At 37.5% G+C, this 20246-nt stretch overlaps 2 protein-coding genes and 1 long non-coding RNA gene across 8 annotated transcripts in view; 1 reads left to right on the top strand and 2 right to left on the bottom strand.

The window, feature by feature from the left end:
- LOC103481474 (uncharacterized) overlaps positions 1–8102 on the bottom strand; it is a 97250-nt gene extending 89148 nt beyond the window's left edge. For all 3 annotated transcript variants that reach the window (XR_536307.1, XR_536305.2, XR_536306.1), the window contains exons 1-2: positions 8016–8102; positions 6543–6666 (exon numbers count right to left, since the gene is read on the bottom strand). This is a non-coding gene — a long non-coding RNA (uncharacterized LOC103481474). The remainder of the gene's footprint in view (positions 1–6542; positions 6667–8015) is intronic.
- Positions 7518–14797, top strand: LOC103481472 (catechol O-methyltransferase domain-containing protein 1). 4 transcript variants are annotated; one of them, XM_008436937.1, is made up of 7 exons: positions 7518–7595; positions 11100–11224; positions 11322–11427; positions 13254–13372; positions 13629–13683; positions 14202–14335; positions 14413–14797. In XM_008436937.1, exons 1-7 carry the CDS (start codon positions 7571–7573, stop codon positions 14563–14565), a joined length of 717 nt encoding a protein of 238 aa, XP_008435159.1. In that variant the 5' UTR covers positions 7518–7570; the 3' UTR covers positions 14566–14797. The 4 variants fall into 4 exon arrangements, with proteins under 4 accessions (XP_008435159.1, XP_008435160.1, XP_008435158.1 ...); XM_008436938.2 differs by lacking the exon at positions 7518–7595 and adding an exon at positions 9619–9722; XM_008436936.2 differs by lacking the exon at positions 7518–7595 and adding an exon at positions 9970–10121.
- A 3-nt stretch (positions 14798–14800) lies between these two features.
- LOC103481475 (voltage-dependent anion-selective channel protein 2-like) lies at positions 14801–19873 on the bottom strand. The gene is made up of 9 exons (XM_008436943.2): positions 19757–19873; positions 18384–18455; positions 18260–18309; positions 17449–17601; positions 17306–17358; positions 16989–17216; positions 16712–16862; positions 15552–15609; positions 14801–15480 (listed from the first exon to the last, which is right to left on the bottom strand). The coding sequence occupies exons 2-9, from the start codon at positions 18448–18450 to the stop codon at positions 15389–15391; spliced, it is 852 nt and encodes a 283-aa protein (XP_008435165.1). The 5' UTR covers positions 18451–18455; positions 19757–19873; the 3' UTR covers positions 14801–15388.
- Between the last annotated feature and the right edge of the window lie 373 nt (positions 19874–20246).

A 20246-nucleotide genomic window follows, 5' to 3' on the forward strand; every position in this document is an offset into this window, starting at 1 on the left:
AGGTTGAAAACTACTTGAGACTGTCGTGAAGGTTCACAGTTTAGATCAAAGCATGTTTTATTATTATGCAAAGGAGAACTAGCAGAAAGTCTCTGCCTCAGTCTGTGGATGTAGGTAGAGACATGAATACAAAAGCACACCACACTTTTTAGATTTTCATTTGTAAAACAAAAAAAGTTCCAAAACCAAGACTAAACTTGACTCAAATTTTCAGCTTTTTGTTGGTCTATCAAGTAAAATCTTAATAAAACACAAGTTTCATTAAGTTTGTGGTTGTAAACAAGACAAAAGGTTGAAAAAAATTCCTGGGGTGGGAATACTTTTGCAAGGCACTGTATTTAGAGGCTTCCCATTTCAAACATTTACATTACAGAAGGAGATTAAACATCAAGAAGCCTCATTTAGCTGCTAAATTAATTCAATGCAGCTCCCGGAGCCCAGTAAAATAAACCAGATAGCTCCATTTCCACTCTTAAGCTCAAAGCAAATAAGGTGCTCGATAAAATGCAGCACTCTGCCTCTTGGTTAAAAAGAAGAGGAAAAAGAAAATCAATGACAAGGGGACAAAGAAGCTATAGCCATTGCTTAATTCTCTTATCGTTGTGATTCAGTGGACAAGGATGATGTTAAATAACTGTAAATCCTTATCTGTGACTTTGTGTGTGGTTTATGGCAGTTTCAACTGCGGCTCAGAGACAGAATGTCCATACCTTCTGCAGGAGTCACGATTTATAGCTTTATTACTCTTTGTCTCAAAGAGCAGAGAAACATAATTGAAAGGAGGAGATAGCAGCTGTAGTTGAGGAGCAGGAGAGGAGGCATGCAGGAATTGAAGAGCATCATTGCTGCAGACACATCAGAACGACATCTTTATGGCTGAAGAGCCGACCCAGCGGTTTCTTTTGGGGCTCTTTTTTTTTATGAAATGAGCAAGATCCAATTTTCTGATTCATCTGCAAACAATCCAGAATGAGCTTAGCATTCTGGCACTGGGTTTAAAGCTGGCTTACATGAGTGCAGAGGTCACCAAGAGGGCTCGTGGAGCTGAAGTCATGAGTTTGCGCTCGCACTGTCACAGGCCTGCTCATATTTTTACCCTCAGTGACAACAAGCCTATTGTTTTCCCTGATAAGGCTTCAGTGTGCACAGTAATGGGAATTAAGCAGGGCATAAGTCACGGCAAAATTGGGTGACAGCAGATCAATAGATAGTAGTAAAGCCTCTGGGAGCATTGGTGAAGGGGACTCCTTTGTTTGTCCAATGCTGCAGAAAGAGTTAATGGATGTTCGCTTCTGAATTAATTGTCTGAACTAAGAATATAATAAGCTCATGAGACGAGGGAGGGAACAGGATCTGACCTTTGTGTTTTTGTAAATAATGTAACTGCAGCACATCGCAAAGCTTATAAGCTTATAACCACCTCTAATAAAATGGATCTTTGCCTTGGGTTGGTTTTGGTTTGCTTATTATGTGCTGCACTTTAGCAGGAGGAGGAATGTTTATAAAGGTTTTACCAAATTTACTCATGGCTAAAAGGAGTCACTTCCTCAAATCCAGATTCAGGCATTAACAACAGGAGATAGTTGCTGGAGAATCAACCTCGTATTTATGAGAAGATTAGCATATTACAGGCAAAAACAACTACTTGACAACACAAGTGTTCAAATATGCATCAACATATTCAAGGAAAGTATTTCATTAATTTACTAGTATTGAAAAATCTGATGATAAACCAGTAAATAAATAAAGATTCCAAATAAAATGTGAAATAGCAGTCAGAAAATAATTAAATGAAATAAGACTTGAAAATTTTGCTACAAACAATGTGAGACATAACAACAGACATGATCAATTAATGGTAATACCCCATGGGTAATCTTACATTTTAAAAATTAATAACAAATGTCAGTTTTCTTTGTATACAAGTCACATAAAAAAACAAAAAAATAAATAAAAATAGAAAGGCAGTAAGCGGTCCATTGATTAAAAACTTAAACGTGAAAATTGTTTTCTTCAATGTGAACCCTTTTTTATTAAATGAATGGAAAATCAATTAACCAACCACCTGCATAATAAGACCAAAAGTGAATAATATGTCCTACTGTATATTTCTGGTTTAACTTATACAATTTATATTACATTAAAAGAAATGAATATTTTCACATTCAATAAATTCCAAATAAATCCAAACAGATTTGACAACAATAACACAAAATACATGAAAAGCTATATAACAGGGCCAATGATATTGCAATTCAACATTTCATCACTGAAGACTATTTAATAATAAGTAAAACATATCTCAGTCAGGTAATTTTTTATTTTACTATAGTTTACAGAAAGAAGTGCGTCAGAGAGAGCACATGTGGTTTACAGCGAGTGTGACTGTGGGAAATGTGTACAACACCATTAAAGATGCCCTGCAGCCCTGATCTGAAGCTGGAGGATGAAAATGCATTTGCCCCATCTACACAGTGTTCATAATGATTAGACAGAACATGTGACAACTCTGATAAAACCAATTCCCTTATTAAGCTCTCTAGGCAAATGCATATTGTGGCCATCACTCCAGGACATTCCCAGTTAAATGCACATATAATTCGTTGCTGCAATGTATTATTCCTGCCCCAGAACCAGACCCCAGCCAAGCGAGCAACGTGCCAATGATAACTGGAGATATTAATTAGTATATTACAACCGTGGCACATTCACTTTCACTATTAATAAATTCCAGGCCATCAGGTTGTGATTTAATTATAAATTATGTAAATGGTTGCCATGAATCATTAAGGTTTATACATTTTATGAGCTAAATAGGAGGGTTGCATGTAGGCAAATCACAGTGATGAGGATTAACACGCCCATGTGATGACAGCACATGTACAAGAATAATTAGTGAACAAATCTTCCTGCTAATGGTAGAAAACATTTTTAAAAATCCATTAATAATTTACAAAAACGTGTAATTTAGTTTATTAATTATTTTCATGCGACTCTAAAATGATAATTATGTGTATAAATTAAATCTCCAGTTCAACAATAAATAGTGTAAATAAGATCATTCAAATTAAATGTTCTTTTCTATTAATCAGAACCAGAATCAGCCTTATTTGCCATGTTTGTTTACACAAACAAAGAATTAGTTTCAGACATAAAAATTGTTGGGATTTTTTTTTTATATATATGCCTGTACACAGTCATTTTTACAAGAGTTGAAGCTAAGGTTAAATTTGCACAAACATGCATGGCATCAATCTGAGTGCTGTTAAGTTTTCTCGCAGTAAACKCGTCTTATAACCAAACCCAATCACATTAATCTTGTTTAACCGCTCAGCCTGGTTTGGTGTATCACTAGCTTTTGCTTCTCCCATTTGATTCACTCATTACCCACAAAACACAGACAGCAGTGTGGGTCCAATTTACCGCAGGAGTCAAAACTTAGAACCTGCATCTTGGAAGGATGCAGGTTACTTCACTTAATGGTGTGGTGGAAAAGCAAAAGCAGTGGGAGAGTTCTCTGATGTTCTCAGCAACCACGTTAACTTTCTATTAACAATATAAGCTAATAATTTTTTTTCTCAAGATTGTTGAACACTTAAGCCATGTTCAAAAAAAGACCATTAACAGATTTATGTGGGCAGCAGATAAAGAGAAATGCAGCCCTTCAAACAGGCAAATAAAAAGTCCACATTGCATGTTTCACTACATTTTATTCTTTCAGTGGCTATATTGGATGAGGAGCCCTGGGTTGAAGAGCACTTAACATAAAAACATTGTGACTTTATAGGAACTACAGTTGATTTTTTTTTCTAATGCAGTCTGAAATAGAGGGTAGGGGAATCCTCATAGTGACAGCAAAAACACAACTTAGTGCAAAATCAACCTCCATCAGCAGCAAAAGAAATAATTTTTGTTTTACTTAAGATGAGATTCTGCTGAAATAGCTGCTAGCTTTTGCAATATTGTAGAAGYAGATGAAAACGATAAAAACAGATAACCCAGCTGAAACTGAAGCCGCACTTGTTCCTCCTCTGTGAAAAGCTAGCATCATCACTGCAGCACAGCTAGCTGCTACAGAAAGTTAGAAAAACAATGGTTTTAAACTCCCTTGAGCTACACAAATAGCAGCATTTAGGTAGATAAGCACTGTAATGAGGTAGTATTAAATAATGCTTTTGCTTGATGTTAGTCCAGTTGGGTTGATCATTAGACACTATTAGAACAAATCATCAACCATAAGTTTATGCTGTAAGGGTAATTTTGTGAACAGCAAATGTTACTTCAATGGAAAGGAGCTTTGCATGATTTGCAGTTTTGGCTTCCAAACCAGCACAACAAATAGTTCTCAAAGAGCAAATATGCAGAAATTTACACATTAAATGAGATAATAAACAGGACGAGAAGAAATAGCCTTCGATTACGTATCCTAGTATGTAACTACTTCATCTACTCCGGTGCTACAGATGGAACAGGGAGCAAAAACTCTTAATTTATTTTGACATTGACCTGGGATTGTGTATACTTCCAAATTATGTATGCGATCATTTTGTAGGGAAACTTTTATTCTGTACAATGACAACGCTGGCAGGAATGGAAAAACTGGGATTTCATGAATTCTTGCCAGTCCAATGAGGCTGCTATTTTGTAAACCTAAAGTCAGACCCGATCTGCTCTCAGCAGTGATGACAGTCATTTTCAGACTCTGGTGGTTACAGGGCAAGTCAAGACAAAGGGAAAGGAGAAAAAACACAAGGTTTTCAGTGGCTGCTTCAATTTAGATTCCACCTTCGTCTTGATTGCTCATTTAATGGAAAGAGGTGATAAATAATCCACTGATCCCATGATTTATCCTGCTTCACTCTGGGTGAATGTTTAATGTAGCCACTAAATCCACTTGTTTAGACAAGTCTGATATTTTAACAATGACTGTAAAACTTTGTTGACTTTACATTTGAAAAATAATCGTTTTTGTTTACATCAACACAAACATTATAACATTTTTTTAAAAATTATCAAACAGGAATCCTTTTTGATAAATGAGACAGAAACCCAGCAGAATTCACTCGCATCCAATCAGTCCCACAAATTCTCTGACATTTCATAGCAAAATATAAACTAACAAACAGTTTTGATTTTATAAAAATCTAACAATGAGCAGATGCATAGTAGGAATAATATCTGAAAGTGGTTTTTTTCCCATAATACATTGAAATCTCCATCAAACTACTGAGAGCCAAATCAAGTTTTTAAGCACTTTTGGTCTTGTCAGGATGATGTAGCGCCAGGAATGAGGAGTATATTTGGTCTGAAGAGGCCTGTCATATCAAACTGTCAGGCAGCACTTTTTGATGGGGCTGTATCACTCGCTCATATGTCAGTCAAAGAGAAAGACTGCTGCCAAAGTCAAGCTCCAGAGCTGAGACAAGAGGCGTACATGACATTTCATTGTCTGGCAAGGAGAAAAAGCTCAGCAGTGGAGTTTGTGGGGGCGTGTTTGCTCGGTAATAAAGTTTAACAATGGGTAAAGATGAGAACAACTAATAAAGCTTGTCGCAGAGGAGCTGTCTAATGCCAAGTATAGAGATAGCCATAACGTTTTCATCAACTAATTGACATGAAGAATATTGCCTCGCTAGGCTTAGAAAGCACAGACTTTTCATATACAACATTTTCATGCGAGTTCATAAAATAATCATGCCATTGAAATATTTTTGTTTAGTATGGCTACAGAAGCCGGTCAGAGTTAATCAGAGCATGGATGATGCTAAATATAGAACAAACCTGGAAGAAAACCTGTTAGAGGCTGAAATAAACTTGTCTGGAGGTTTACCTTCCAACAGGACAACAACCACAAGCATGAACAGTTTAAAGCACCTTCATGTCTGAGAAAGGTGCAGTGAAAGTGCAAAGCTGAATTTAACTTGAGAATCTGTGGCAAGACTTGACAATTGATGTTCATAGGCACTCTGACACAAAGTGGCAGAAATGTTCCTAGAGATCTATAAATGTGAAGATATTTATTAATTTTTCCACTTTATAATTATGCACTACTTTGTTTTAATGCATCACATAAAATCGCAAAACACACTGAATGAAAAACTCAGCTAGCAGGTAAAATACCGTTACAAGGCACTGCATAGTCAGAATTCCATTAAAGATGTAAAATAGTGAGCTACACAGAACAACAACCTGTCTGCCTTTAAAGAAAAATAAATAAATAATGCAAAGAAAATAAATAAATAATGCTGCTGAAAATACTTTTGGTGCTTTTCATTGTGTTACTTTCTGAATTTAGAAAAAAAAAAAAAGGCCTGTGAAAAGGTAAATATGTAAACTCATTTCGGACCAGACCCTGTATAGTTGAGTCTTTAAGGTCCTTCATCCGTTTTTAGTCCCTAGAAACTAGTAAAAAAAATAAAAATACAAGCAATCTTCCAGGACTCTGCAGAAGACCGTGGATACTACTTGTAGTCGATAAAAGTTGTCCATAACATCAAAGCCAAACCGACCAATGTTGTGTCTCTGCTTTTGCATTTACTCACAGCAGAGGTTTATTCTGAAGCAAACGTCACAYCTCTCCAGCCCAGATGTTAACGTCCCCACTCTCCTGGGGGGTTACTCTATTCTTTCCTGTTGTCTGGACTCTGTCACTGCATGCCACTTGGCCTGCGAACCATAAGTCAGGAAGCAGAGTGAGAATCTAAAAGTAAAGGAACAAGCTCTTATTGCTTGAATCTTTTATTGCTGAAATCAACAGCAGATTAGATTGATACAATTATGTTCAATGTTATGCAGTGTGTCATGGYTCAATTCCTTTATTTTATTGATAAATAAGACATTTAGGAATCAAACCACCTTTAGTAATATAATCTTGGTCACTTGTGTCCAATTTGCTTAAAATAATGGAATAATGGAGCTTATCCTGCCTCTTTTCACATAAACACAGAGGTCAAGACAGTCAGTGAGTCAAACGTACAAAAGAAAATGTTCTATTATTTCTTTAGAGATCAATAGAGAAAAAAAAACTAATCAATTTTTCAGATTAACAACTATTACTCCAGAAATGTGAAAAATAGATTTTTGTGGACACACCAGACAGCTGAGACATGTGTAAGTTTATTTGCAATGTAATCACTGCCCCTTTGTGCATGAATACAGGAATTACAAGTGGAAACAATGACATCTCACACAATGAACACCTTACAGCCTGAGTGAAAAGCATAACTTGCTACAAGTTTTTAAAATGATTCAGCCCATTTTAAGAACTGTAGGGAACTAGTAATAGTTAACATAATAAATCACATACATTACGAACTAAATAAAATCAGGATAGAAAAACATTACTGATGCACAAAGTCAAAGCACATGTGAGAAAGTAATGTAGTAATGTAGTTTTTAGATTATGGCGCACAAAGTCTACTATTTGTTTAATGGGAGTAATTCCAGAATTTTAAAACGTAAAGAAAAATTCCAGTGACTCGGTTCGTATATTTAACCAGAAGGGGGCAGTCGAACTTTAAAAGATTAATCGAGTTTCTCTACATGACAAGTTTGAACTTCTCGTCGTTTCATGGAGGTATTCAAAGCAGTTCGTGGTGAGAACCGTTTAGTATTTTTGATATATTTGTGTATAAATATTTGTACAGAAAGCAATACACCAAAGGTTGCAGAAGCATATTTTTTTGTATTCAGTAAGTTCAGAGATTGGTGGATGAACAGTCTGTGGATTTATTCCCTTTTTTGATATCTTTGTATTTTGGTGGTTCCGTTTGTCTTCATGTAATTTATTACATTTATTTTCTTTTGTTAGCAGCCCGGAACTCCGTTCGTTTTAGTCACACCTGCTCTCATTTACTAATCATGTCACTTTGCAGCCATTGTTTCTTTTCCAGTTCCCGCAGATTCTCACCATTTCTTTGCCTGACTTGTCCTCAGCTTGTAACGGGTTTCTTATATTTCTAGTCCAGTTTGTTTCCGTTTTACTTTTTGGGAGTAAACATAATTAAACAACTTACCTACCCGTTGCCTCCTTCCCTAGCATTTGTGTGCATTGCAGGCGGAAGGGCTGCTAATGCTGCAGCGCCCCCGTGTGGTGATTGAAGGAAGTAGCACCTCAACTTAATGTTTCAGCGAGACAGAAGGCAGTTTTCTTCCTCAGGGAAGATATTATCTTGGGAAGATGTTTTCGAGCAGCGGAAAGGAATATTAGTAAACGAGCTTAAACCCAATTTTTACTTAATGTTTATCTTTAGTGGACTCATTGCTTTCAGGGTTATTTCAAGATTTTTCAACTGAGCTTAAGGTAGAAGTAGTTAATGCAGTTGCATCTCAATAAATTACAAACATCAAAAGGTTTGATTTATTTCTGTAATTCGATTTTAAAAAGTTAAACCTATTCTATACATTTAATATGTGATATAATTAAGTCTTAACTTTTATTGTGGCTTCCAGTGACTGAAAAACACAAAATTCCAGTTCTCAGAAAACTAAAACATTACGTAGTGCTAACAGTGAATTTCTGATACACTATTATGGCCCACACAAGCATGAAACTGCTGATATTAAAGTTGTTCAAACACAAAAGGTCATTGTTGAAGAAGCGGGCATTTAGCAGGTGTTGAACCCAAGTAAACTAATAGAAAATTTAGTGGGAGGAAAAACTTGGCGAAACAGATGGATTTATTCTGAGATTTAATTATACTTAAGTGGATGCTACTTGTCAGTTTGGCAGTTAGTTGTACTGGATTTCATTTAGAGGTATCAGAATAAATGGGCCTGGCAACAAATGACTGCCATATATAAATATATCATATATATTTAAATTAAAGCCATGCAATATTTTCCTTCCACTTCATAATTATCCACTATACATAAATACTTAATGTTACATTTGCATTTTATTTGTTAGAGAAATGTCACAAACTCAAACTTTAATGTATCTGATGTGACAGACACAAAGTAATGCAATTTAAATGCCATGAATTTCACAGCTTTCACAAACGAATGGTCACCACACTGCTTGAACTTTGACCTGGCGAAGATGTTGGTCATCCGTAGCCTTTCCAATGCCACTTTCACTCAGAAAGAGTTTAACTTTAGCCAGAAGCCAACTAAAAGCTCAACCGACTTCTGGTTAAAGTCAGAAGTCGCCAGATTTCTAGATGTCTAAACTAGTAGCACCACCAACCAGTTCCTCCGCTCAAACACTTTATGCATTTGATGTGTCACACSCAAAATAATTGTTTGTTAAATGTACAAAAAGTAAGGCGTGGCTGAAAAGAAAACAATATGTGTGTCCACGCTATTGGCCAATGATRCAGGTTGAGCAGCATGAAATGAAATCCCTGGGAGAATTTATACAAGCTGCCCATCTCACACTGAATACATTGAGAATTTAATTTAGAAAAAGAGATGTAAATATTAGGTTTTCATAATGAAAGTCCTTAAACAAGACTTTTCTTATAACTTCTCCTGTCCCCCAACATCTGGACAGCATCATAAAACCTTAAACAAATGTTTTCTATTAAATGGGCCAATAATTTGCAGAGAACCTCGGTTCTGACAGGGGGCGTCTGTTCTTTACAGTCCTATCACAAAAGCTTGAGGGGATCACATGATCACTGTCAGACACACGTGACTTACCCGGTTTTCWGGGCTCATTTGAGAAGGAATCGCCTCAGTAATTGCAGCCCAGGGAAGGAGGTTTCCTGACTTTAAAAGTGGTGAGTTAAATATTGTTTACATGACTGAGCTACGTTTCACGCTTTATGTCMTGCCTTTGCAGCCAGCAACGCTACCTTGYTCATTCGATTGCATAATAATTCCCTTTTGTCATTCCTTATGATTAACATTTTTGGGCATCATTTCCCTTTAGCACATGCATCAACAGGCGAGAACATCAGTTAATTATGCTCTTTTGCATCTTATGCGCGTCGTATTTTCCTGACAGTATTACGGTAAAGTAGCYGAGGCAACACGGAAGAGCCTGCGCTGCCCTGCTGTGTAATCCTGCGTGGATATTTGTTCACTCTTTACAAACATGTCTTATCGCAATATTTCCAAAGAGGCTCTGGTTGGCTCTCTCGCCGTCGGGGTTGTTTTCGTGGCAGGATATGTCCTTGGTAAGAGCGAAGAGGTTCGGCTCTTTTTCATAATGTAAATACAGTCTGAGATTTACAAAGGCTTTCCAGGTWMCCGTCCAGGAACAGGTTTGCGCGAGCGCGTGTGTGTGCACAAGTTGGAGGGAAAAGTCGAAATGGTCCATATTSTAATTYATTGATCTAATTTAAGTGCAACAAAAATAACAAAAGAGAAGAAATCCTTCAGGATTAGACTGGTGGTGTGTGTGAATGTGTGTTATATTTTCAAATGTTAATTTATTTAGGGTATAAAAAAAAAACAAGGTTAAGGAGAAAACCGTTTTAGTGTAACTGGGTTTTTGAAGTAATAAAATTTTTTTTTATATAAATGCGATGACTCCTCAAACCTAATCTGAGACAACTGTTTAAACTTTGATGAAATATCCTGTTTCAAAATAATTACTTACCCCTTGAATTTTTCTATTTGATATGTTAAACTTTATTATAGTTTAATAAAGCATATTTCACTGTGTGTATATATTTCACTTTTTAACTGAACCTTTTCTGTTGTCCATTGTGCTAGGAGAGAAAGATGTCCCAGTAAATGGATTTGAGAAACAGATCTATACAAAACAAATGCTGCACTTAGTAAAAGCTAAATTATTCAGTCAAGATAACTTTCATGTGTAGTGTGTATCTTATTAAATTTTAAGATTTGTTGCGTACCGCCCATTTAGTTTTTCTTGGTTTCTTTATGACTCTCCTCAATGTTCTATGTCAGATAAAAATCTCTTGTCAACCTATTATGTTTCACTAAAGCTACAACATTAAATCACATAATTTTTTCCTTTGTATGTCGTCTTATAGCAGCGTCTGTTGCTTCAAATACTTAAATTGCATTTCCCTTCTGAGGTCATTTACCCTGGATTACTTCTCAATTTAATAACAGCCCCTACACCAGACTGCAATTCCATGGGGTCTGGACTCTTGAGATCCTTATTGTTTCATGTTTGCCCTCAGGAAAAAAGAAATCATTCAGAATGAGCATCTCCAAAAGTCACGTCGGGGGAAAAGACAACCCACTGATGCAGTATGTGCTTAATCATTCGCTGAGGGAACATCCGGTTCTGAAAAGCCTCCGGCTGGTCAGTATTGGAGTACTGCTTTTGTGAGTTCTGTGTGGTCAGATACAATCAGGTTTCGGGAAATTGTATGTGATCAGTTTCTGTTCGCTGCTTTTAGAGGACGATGCAGGACTCCTGGAACTTCATGATGGTTGCCTGTGAGCAGGCGCAGTTCATGGCCAATTTGGCTAAACTAATTAAAGCCAAAAAGGTACTGGAGATTGGTAAGTAGGCGTCCAAATTAGTTTCACTTTCTCTTGCCTTGATGACAAACTGTGAGGTTAAAAATYATGTATTGCCACRATGCAAGTTTTGTGGAAAACTGTTACAGGATTTCTTATGGCTTTTGACACTATTCTATGACAGGCGGATCACTTCACAATACAAGGTTGTTGTTTTTTTTTAAACATCTTAAAAATGCATTTTTATTTGTACAGCACTTCACAACAGTCACTACTGAGTCAAAGTGCTTTCTATTAGAGCCAGAATTAAAATGCGACTAAAGTAACARACTAGAATAAAGACAGATTAAAAACAAATTAACATAAGTTTCGTAGTGCTACCATGTGCTAAAAGCCACTCTAAACAAATGTGTTTTAGCTTAGCTTTAAACAGGAATAGATCATTAATGGTAAGCAATTTAAAAGGCCATGAATTTCCCAGGTATGGACCAASTTTTGCAAATGAATGGTTACCACACTGTTTGAACTTTGACCTAGGGAAGATGTTGGTCAGTAATGTTTGGGTAATGTGTGTAAAAGGTCACATAAATAAAAAGGTGCAACWTTAAAATATACTGTTAGCCAGTGAATGGAGTACAGAAGTGATGTGACTGTGTCTTCAAGTATTTATCAACAAATAAGGGAACYCTGCTTTACKCAAACATAAAGTTCATTGCAATAATTGATATGGGACCCAATAAAAACATCCAACCTTTTTAAGGTCAYTTTGCCCCAGAAGGGGTTTAACTTTAGCTGAAATTAAACCTACATCTGGGTAAAGTCRGAAGTCACCAGTTTTCCAGATGGTGAAACTGGTTATGCCATCAACCAGTTTCTCACATTTGTAACTGTTGTCAATTCTTACTGCTGAATTCCTCACCGCARGTCTAAAGCGAGGAGCCAAAGTACCAAGATCTGGGGAAAAAGACTGTTTTGTATTGTTTTCCCTTTTAAGACTGTTTTAACCAGTTTTTATGGATCTTTAAAACAATCTTTAAAAATTCTTAAATGGTTTCTGACAATACTTTTGAAATATACCAATAAAAAGTGGGAACCGCTTTCTTTTTCTGGAAATGTAGGAATCTTCTTCCGGTATTTGTGTGGGTGGTGCTCAAGCATCAATTTTTATAGAACATATTAAAGAGTGGCCATGCTGAACAGACCGGATTTCATTCACTTTTAAATCTTTAGAAATAATGGGCCACGAATCAACATAAAGTTGAGTCAAATTGGTCTAAAACAGTACCCYGCTCTCGTTCTTATATAATCTGTTCTTTCATCCTTCCACTGTGATGCTGCCGCCTGGCCAACAGCGCTGCACACGTTTCAAAAGCCGATTAAAAGCCTGTTTGGATGCATCTGCTGCCAGGAAATCAGCTTTCTCCAGGAGAAGTGTAGCCTGCTGAGACATACCTCTGCAGACAGTCACCCTGATGTCTGAGCTGAGTAGCAGCGTGTTAGTCTGTAYGGAAAGAGAAGGAACTCTGAAATATGTTTTGACCAAATCAAACTTTATTTCTTAAGTGCATCTTGATTTGTATTTATTATAAAAAAGACATGCATAAAAAGGCTTGTTTGCATTTTAGCACAAGCCAGCTAATGATTGCAGTACATCCTTTAACTTTACAATTGGGCTCTACTTTGTGTGCCTGTTTTTTTTTTTCATTCCAATAAAATACACCAAAGTTTGGCTTTACTYTGAAACTTGGTTATGAATATGTTATCAGGTTATGGAAACTACTGATTGTAAAGCCACAAGGTTACTTACGTACTTCTGAAGTTTTTACTTATTGTGTTATCACATTTCAACATTAACCCTGTATTCACAGGAGTATACACCGGCTACAACACTCTCAATATGGCGCTGTCCTTGCCTGAGGATGGAGCTGTGGTAGCATGTGACATAAGTGAAGAATACACAAATATCGGCAAACCGTTCTGGAAAGAGGTACAGTAATTATCTACTCTGATGACTGAAATACAGCAGGTGGCATTCTGGACTTAATCAACCATATATGCTTTGTTTTTATACTATATATTGGAAAGAGGCTGTAGTTCTGTTGATATTGCTCAGTATGTTGTGATGAAACAGCTGGATCTGCTGGAAGCAAGGGGTGAACTGAATCAAAGTGTATATGCCTGGTGTAAATATGAGTTTCTGATTACTGATTTTTTTGTTTTAATGTTTGTATTTTTGCTTACAGGCTGGAGTTGAACATAAAATCGATCTCCGCATTCAACCGGCACTGCAAACTCTCGGTATAGTGCTTCAAATCTTCGATAACATGAATTTAGCAGGGATTGTACTTCAGATGTTGGGAAAGTCACTGGGAATTATTCACTTCTTAAACACAGGAAGTCCTCATGTCACTTATTACTTTTTTACTGTTTGTTCAATATGCAGATATGCTTAACTCAGAAAAGCCCGTCTGGGTTGTAAGGAGTAACTCATACATAACGCAACCTGTTACAAATGTAGCTTAACCTTTTATATCCGACCACTATAAAGCTTCATCTCCACATAAGTAATAATGGCTAAAATGGCTTTGAATAGCAGATTTTTAGTCATGAGTCAGAACAAAATCTTAAATTCCTCTAAATATGAGAACAAATAGTTGGTTTTGTGCTGCCTGAAGCTATACAACAGACAATACTGTTTCTGTGCTGCATCTAGTGAAATAACTCCAGCAGTAAGGGGTGAAAGCCTAATCAGTTTCTTATGCTTGACTTACTACCTAAACATACACGTTTCCACTGTTTGTGTTTTTCTTTAACAGATGAACTCCTATCTTCTGGCCAGGCCGAAACGTTTGACTTTGTCTTCATTGACGCAGACAAAGTTAACTATGACAATTACTACGAAAAGTCTCTGCTACTGCTGAGGAAAGGAGGCATCGTCGCTATCGACAACGTGAGAGCTTCACTGAAAACAGGAACGTTCTTTTTCCATTTATTATGGATGGTAATACATGTTTGTGGCGTTTTCAGGTGCTGTGGAGTGGGAGGGTTCTGAATCCGTCTCCCAATGATGCCGACACCGTTGCCATCGACAAGCTGAACAAGAAGCTGCACAGAGACATCCGGGTTACTTTGAGCATGCTCACAGTGGGAGACGGCCTGACGCTGGCGGTCAAACTGTAGTTTTCCATGATGTCTTTGAAACCACTATGAGCTTTAAACTGGATCATTTTAAAGTCACATGCTGTATAAATGTTACATTTTTGGGGGGAGTTTCTGCCTAAACACAGAACTTTCACATTGGTCTTTATGACAGCTAACCTCTGAACAATGGCCAGTGAATCTGATTAAAGTGAAACATTCCTCTTGAATTACACCAAGTTGCCTGTTGTAATAAAAATTAGCGGAGAATACAGTCTGATTTCAAGATTTTTATTTTGCAGGGAGACACACGCCAACATATAGACTGCTCTTTTAGTGTCGTCTCTAAAACGGAAGAGAACTTGATTCAATGAGGAAAACTTTAGCATTGCCAAGCAACTAAAGACAAACTAGAAAATGTGATACACCACAATAAAAGGCTCTACTGGAAATGAGTGAGGAGCAGCAAAATTCCACCAGGCAGTATAACACTACCAAAATATGCAAAGATAGGAGTAAGAGCTTAAATAAAAGTTAAATATTCTACTGTGCAAAATATCAGTTGTACATTCTACATAATCACATTGCAGCAGAATATTAAGGTTCTGAAACCACTCGGGATTGCCAAACTAAAGCTGGGTTTTTTTTTTCTGTTGTGGGGGAAAAAAATGGCAGAAGGGGAAAGTAGCTAATAAATAAATACATGTGGCTGAATCACAATGACAGGAGGTTGGTGGAAATGCTCGATTCCATCTCGTCGGTGCCTGCATATTGGGATTCTACTTGGTTTGGCCTCGTCGTTAAAATATCTGTCGCTGAGAGCGCAGAATCTGCTGATATTCTTCTGAAACGGTGGAGCGGTTCTTTACGCCTCCAGCTCCAGGCCTAGACCGAGCTTGTGACCACCAGCGTTGATGTTCTTCCCATCCACTAATGCTGAGAGGCTTAGCTTCATACCTGAACAAAGGGTTAAGTTGAATGATTGTTTTTAAGACATCTTAATTGTCTTGCTTTGAGATGAGTCTTACCAGGCCGCAGGGTCTGGGTGTATCCAACTCCTACCAAGCTTGAATTATTCACCTTAGCCTGAAGGAGAAGCAGGAATTTTCTTAATTTCAAAAAGGTGAAATCCAGAGCAAAGACTGGTGCATTTATTTAGGTTAATCAGTGCTTTGTGTATGGCTTCCAGCTACAGAAAACTCAAAATTTAGACTATTACACAAGAATTGAGTTATTTTTGATTAAGTGTTATGTTCTACTCTATCATGGATAAACTGCTGACTTGGCAATCATAAACAACTTCCACAAGGAAGGTAACCATAGCAGGTGGTTCATAGTACTGCATTCTCAAATGTATTGATGGAAAGTTGAGAGAAAGGAAAAACTAGTGCAAAAAGAGCCCAAGCAAAAGGGATAGCGACAACTTTGAGAAGATTGTTCAGCAAACCTCATTCAAGAAATTCACAAGTCAGTGCCTCAGATGTGACAGGACAGTTTACTGGCCAATCAAACAAATGTGGCACATTTTTACAGATTATATTGAGTGATAATGTAGGAAGCCTGAATTTCTCAGGGCTGTAGTTATCTCTGTTGCTTATTGGTGTGGTTTTTCTTCCTCCAAGCTTTCCATTAACATGCTCAGATGCAACATTCTGAAAATGCAATACCCATAAAATTCCTTCTATAATATATATTTTTTTCGGATAAGCTACGATTTTAATTGTAAGTATCACAAATATATTATCATCGCTACATGAGTATAGGCAGTTTCAAACTCACAAGTTGCTTGAACTGTTTTGAATATTAGCCAGCTCTTCAAATACATGTAGCGATACTCTCAGAGCCGGTAGCACATTTAGCTGCATTTGTTTATTGCGGAAGCAATTTTTTTAAAGAAGGGGATCAGGATGTTCTGCGAGAGCCAATAAGAAACTACAACCAATGTGTTTTTGCCAAAGCAGAAAATGTAACCAGTTGGAATTTATTTATTTTTTTAATAATCCCATGTTGTTGGTGTAGAAATGAGGTTTTTTCCCTCAGGAGTTGGATTGACGACTCATTATCTGGGATCTAAGTCTAAACTGAATCGTCATAATTAACATTTACACACATTTTACTTTTTGAACTGAAATAAATGAACTTTTTAACAATATTTTAATTTGAGATCTACAGGTAAAGCTGCACTTACTGATATGGAGGCACTAGAGTCTAACTGGTATTTAGCAGCGATTCCGAAGCGAGTGCCGTTGCTGCCAGCGGTCCAGGCGAGGTTCACAGCCGTCTCCAGGTCCTTGTTTACCTTCTGATAGATRGATCCACCAAACTCTGAGCCGTCGTTTCTGTGTCAGGGGAATGAAAGGATGAGCGCGTCACTTGAAAGTTAAAAAACCTTTAAATATCTACACCTAAAACAAAATCAAGACGTTAACATAATGTTCGTGAATGTTATTCATTTTGAGACTTACATATTGGTGTGAAGCTGGAAGTCCCCGGTCTTGTACCCAATAGCAAAGTTGCTCTGAGTCATCTTAGATTTGGCCGAGTCAAAGGTCATCTGGTAGCCACCCAGCCAACCCTCGTATCCGGCCACCGCCGCTGCATGGATAGTTGGACCGGCAAAGTCTAAGTCCACATCGACTCCAGCGTTGAGGTATTCCCGTTTATATGCTGCCTTGACTTTACCGCTCTTCTTCCTGTGGCAGTACAACAGAAGATGAACACTGAGAATACACAGAGAGGGAAAAACTCCAGTTGAATAAGATGCAATTCAAATCCAACTTGCCCTGTGTTGGGTGAAAACGTGTTTTCAAATTGAAGTTTCAGTCCCTTGGTGATCTGTTAAAAGGAAGAATCTGCCATAAGTAATTTAAAACCTTATCAAAGTGATGGAAGAATCGCAAGAGGAGCAACGTTTCCCCCATTTACCTTATCCTCAACACAGACTTCTGTCCCCAGGGTGTTTTCCGTGGTCCACTTCTCTGTAAAGGTCACCCCATACTCTGGCAACTTATACTTGGTTTCCAGAGTGCCAGAGACCTTACTGGTGTCTATGTTTGAGGAGCCAGATGTTTTAAATTCCTGAAAGGAACATAAAAGAAAATTACAAAAAGCTCAAGACAATATRGATTGGAAAGCTTCTTTATCTTTCAGTGCTGATTGATAAAGTGTTGATCTGARGCTAGCCGTGATGGCAATTATTTCAGAAATTACTATATATTTTTTTGAAGAAGMATACGAGGGGGGCACCCTGATTGAGAAGGCGTGGTTGAACAAATAACTAGCGGCAGAATCATGTASTACGAAAACTGCGCATGTAGCAGCGTCATTCTGGAAACTTTTGGGTACCCCCTCGTAAGCACAAGAAAAAATTTTCCTGGCACCTTGCTGGATCGATCAATCTATGGAGAAGAAAATTACGGCAAAAGAGGAGCCAATTGGTACCCGYAAGTCTAGCTAATAAAGTGGCCACTCAGCGTAATTTCACAAAACTTAGAAAAAAAAAGGTTTAATGCATTGGGGAAAACGTTCTAAATCCACAGTGCAACAGAACGTAGAACCTCTAACAAATCCTATAAAATAAATGTTGCTTTTGTTTTTAAGGACATCAAMGTTTTTAGAACTTTCTAATTCATAATCCACAACTTCCTGTTTCTCTGTGTTGTAAATCAGACATGACGGACTGATCTCGTCATAGCCACAAGACTGGACAAGGACCTATGTTGGGACTTCATCTTACCACTCCATTTGAAGACGTGGTCTTCACATCAAGCTTAATCATTCCAAAGCCTGTAGAGACAGAGACTGTGAGCACCTGCATCCACCGCACACTTCCTGAAAAGACTCATCTTGTTTCTAGTTACCATATCCTTTGTGGAAGATATCCTTTGCCGATTTCCCAAGGTCGGCATATGCCGGAGGAACTGCCATTATGTCTATCGGAAAAAGGTTTCAGAAGAGACGGGGGAGAAAAATAGCAAATAATTAGTCTGTGAAATTGCATAGATTGGTTACCAAACTTTAATGGATTTCATTGGGATTTTAAGGTTAGGCCAACACTATGTAGTGAATAAATGTGAAGTGAAGTAATGAATTGTAATCAAACTACAGCCAGAGTTACTTTCCATTGCCTCGGCTGTATGTTTAGGGTAATCATCCTGCTTGAAGGTGAACTTCTACAATAGTGTCAAGTCTTTTGCACCTCAGTAATGTTTTCTTTCAGTCCTGCCTTGTGTTAAAAGCTCCATCTTTATGATCACATTTCCTGATCCTGCTGAAGGTTGATAGTTTCACAGTATAATATTGCCACCACCATGTATCACTGTATACACGGTGTGTCCATTGTGAGAAAGGCCATATTCGTCAAGTGCGTGACCAATAGTTGTCCTGTCAACATATTTTCCCTAAGCCATGGATTTCTGCAGCTCCTCCAAAGTTACCACTGGCCTCTTAGATGCTTCTCTGATTAATACAGTCCTCGCCCTGCTTGTTAGGTTAGGTGGATGTCTCAGGACAGGGCCTGTCCTGAGACAGCTGCAGTTGTCCTGTAATTCACAATTCTGCAATACCTAATGTTAGCCCATCAAATAAAATCCCAACAACACAGGGAAGTTTGTGTGCGWCTAAAAAGTACRAAAAGGCACAAAACACCAACAGTCATAACACTCATCATTTCTAATGAAATTTAAAAGTAATGGGAATACAGACATGATGAATGATTATACAAGCTTCCTTTTTACATAAATCTACTGAACAGTTTGAATAAAAGTGGACTGTCGGTATAGCTCGGGGCACCAATTGACTAAGTCAAATAGTCAAGGTTAAACTGAAAGGCWCCAGCTCTACACAGCCTGCTGGGGAAGTCACACCTTGTTCTCATGTTGCCAATGTGCTACTTATTGAACAGTAAATGTAAAATATCAGCTAGGATTTTACTACAGGAAGAGCAACCGATTATCATGTTGCATTGAAATGACGTATATGGACAAATAATTTCAATTTCATTCAATCCGGATGGTTTYATTCGGACTATTTTTGTTCATTTTCGACGTGAATCAAGCTAGCTTTCACCCATGATGATCCGCAGTCCGAGTAWGTCGTTCCCACTGTTATGAAGGAGTTTCGGAAAGTGAGCCAGGGGGGCGTTTTACAGCTTCCAATTTAGGTAACTGGTCYCCAATGAGCTTATATGCAAACAAAACACAACCAAATGAATGCATAGGAGCTAACTACTTACCAAGAATAAGGGCTATTCGGTCTACCGGTGAGATTAGCAAAGGTTGGATGCAGCCGGTGTAAGGACGATATGGAGGAGATACTGCATAGACACCCTGTTGACCTCGGCACCGAAGGACCCCAAAATAAAGCCGTCAATTTAGCGCCTGATGAAAATCMGACGGAGATGAAAACTTAATTGCTCTTTATCTAGGTAATTTAGGAATCTATTTTACGAGTTACTCAACATAAAATGTAAAATATCTTTGTTTTGAAATATTGTATGACTAATTTTTGCTTGGAGGACACAGGCAGTAGAAAGATATCTAAGTCACCATGGTAACTAATATATGCTAATACGTAGCCATAAAGCTAATGTGATGATTCATGATCAAAAGCAAGAAATTTTAGCTTGCTTTWAAAAAAAATACAGATGTCCATATATTTATTTKATTTWATTTTATTTTTGTTTTGCKTTAAGYTTTTCCAAAGATGTTTTTATTCAATCTTAC

The sequence above is a fragment of the Poecilia reticulata genome, linkage group LG19 (assembly GCF_000633615.1).
Source record: "Poecilia reticulata strain Guanapo linkage group LG19, Guppy_female_1.0+MT, whole genome shotgun sequence".
Lineage (NCBI taxonomy): Eukaryota > Metazoa > Chordata > Actinopteri > Cyprinodontiformes > Poeciliidae > Poecilia > Poecilia reticulata.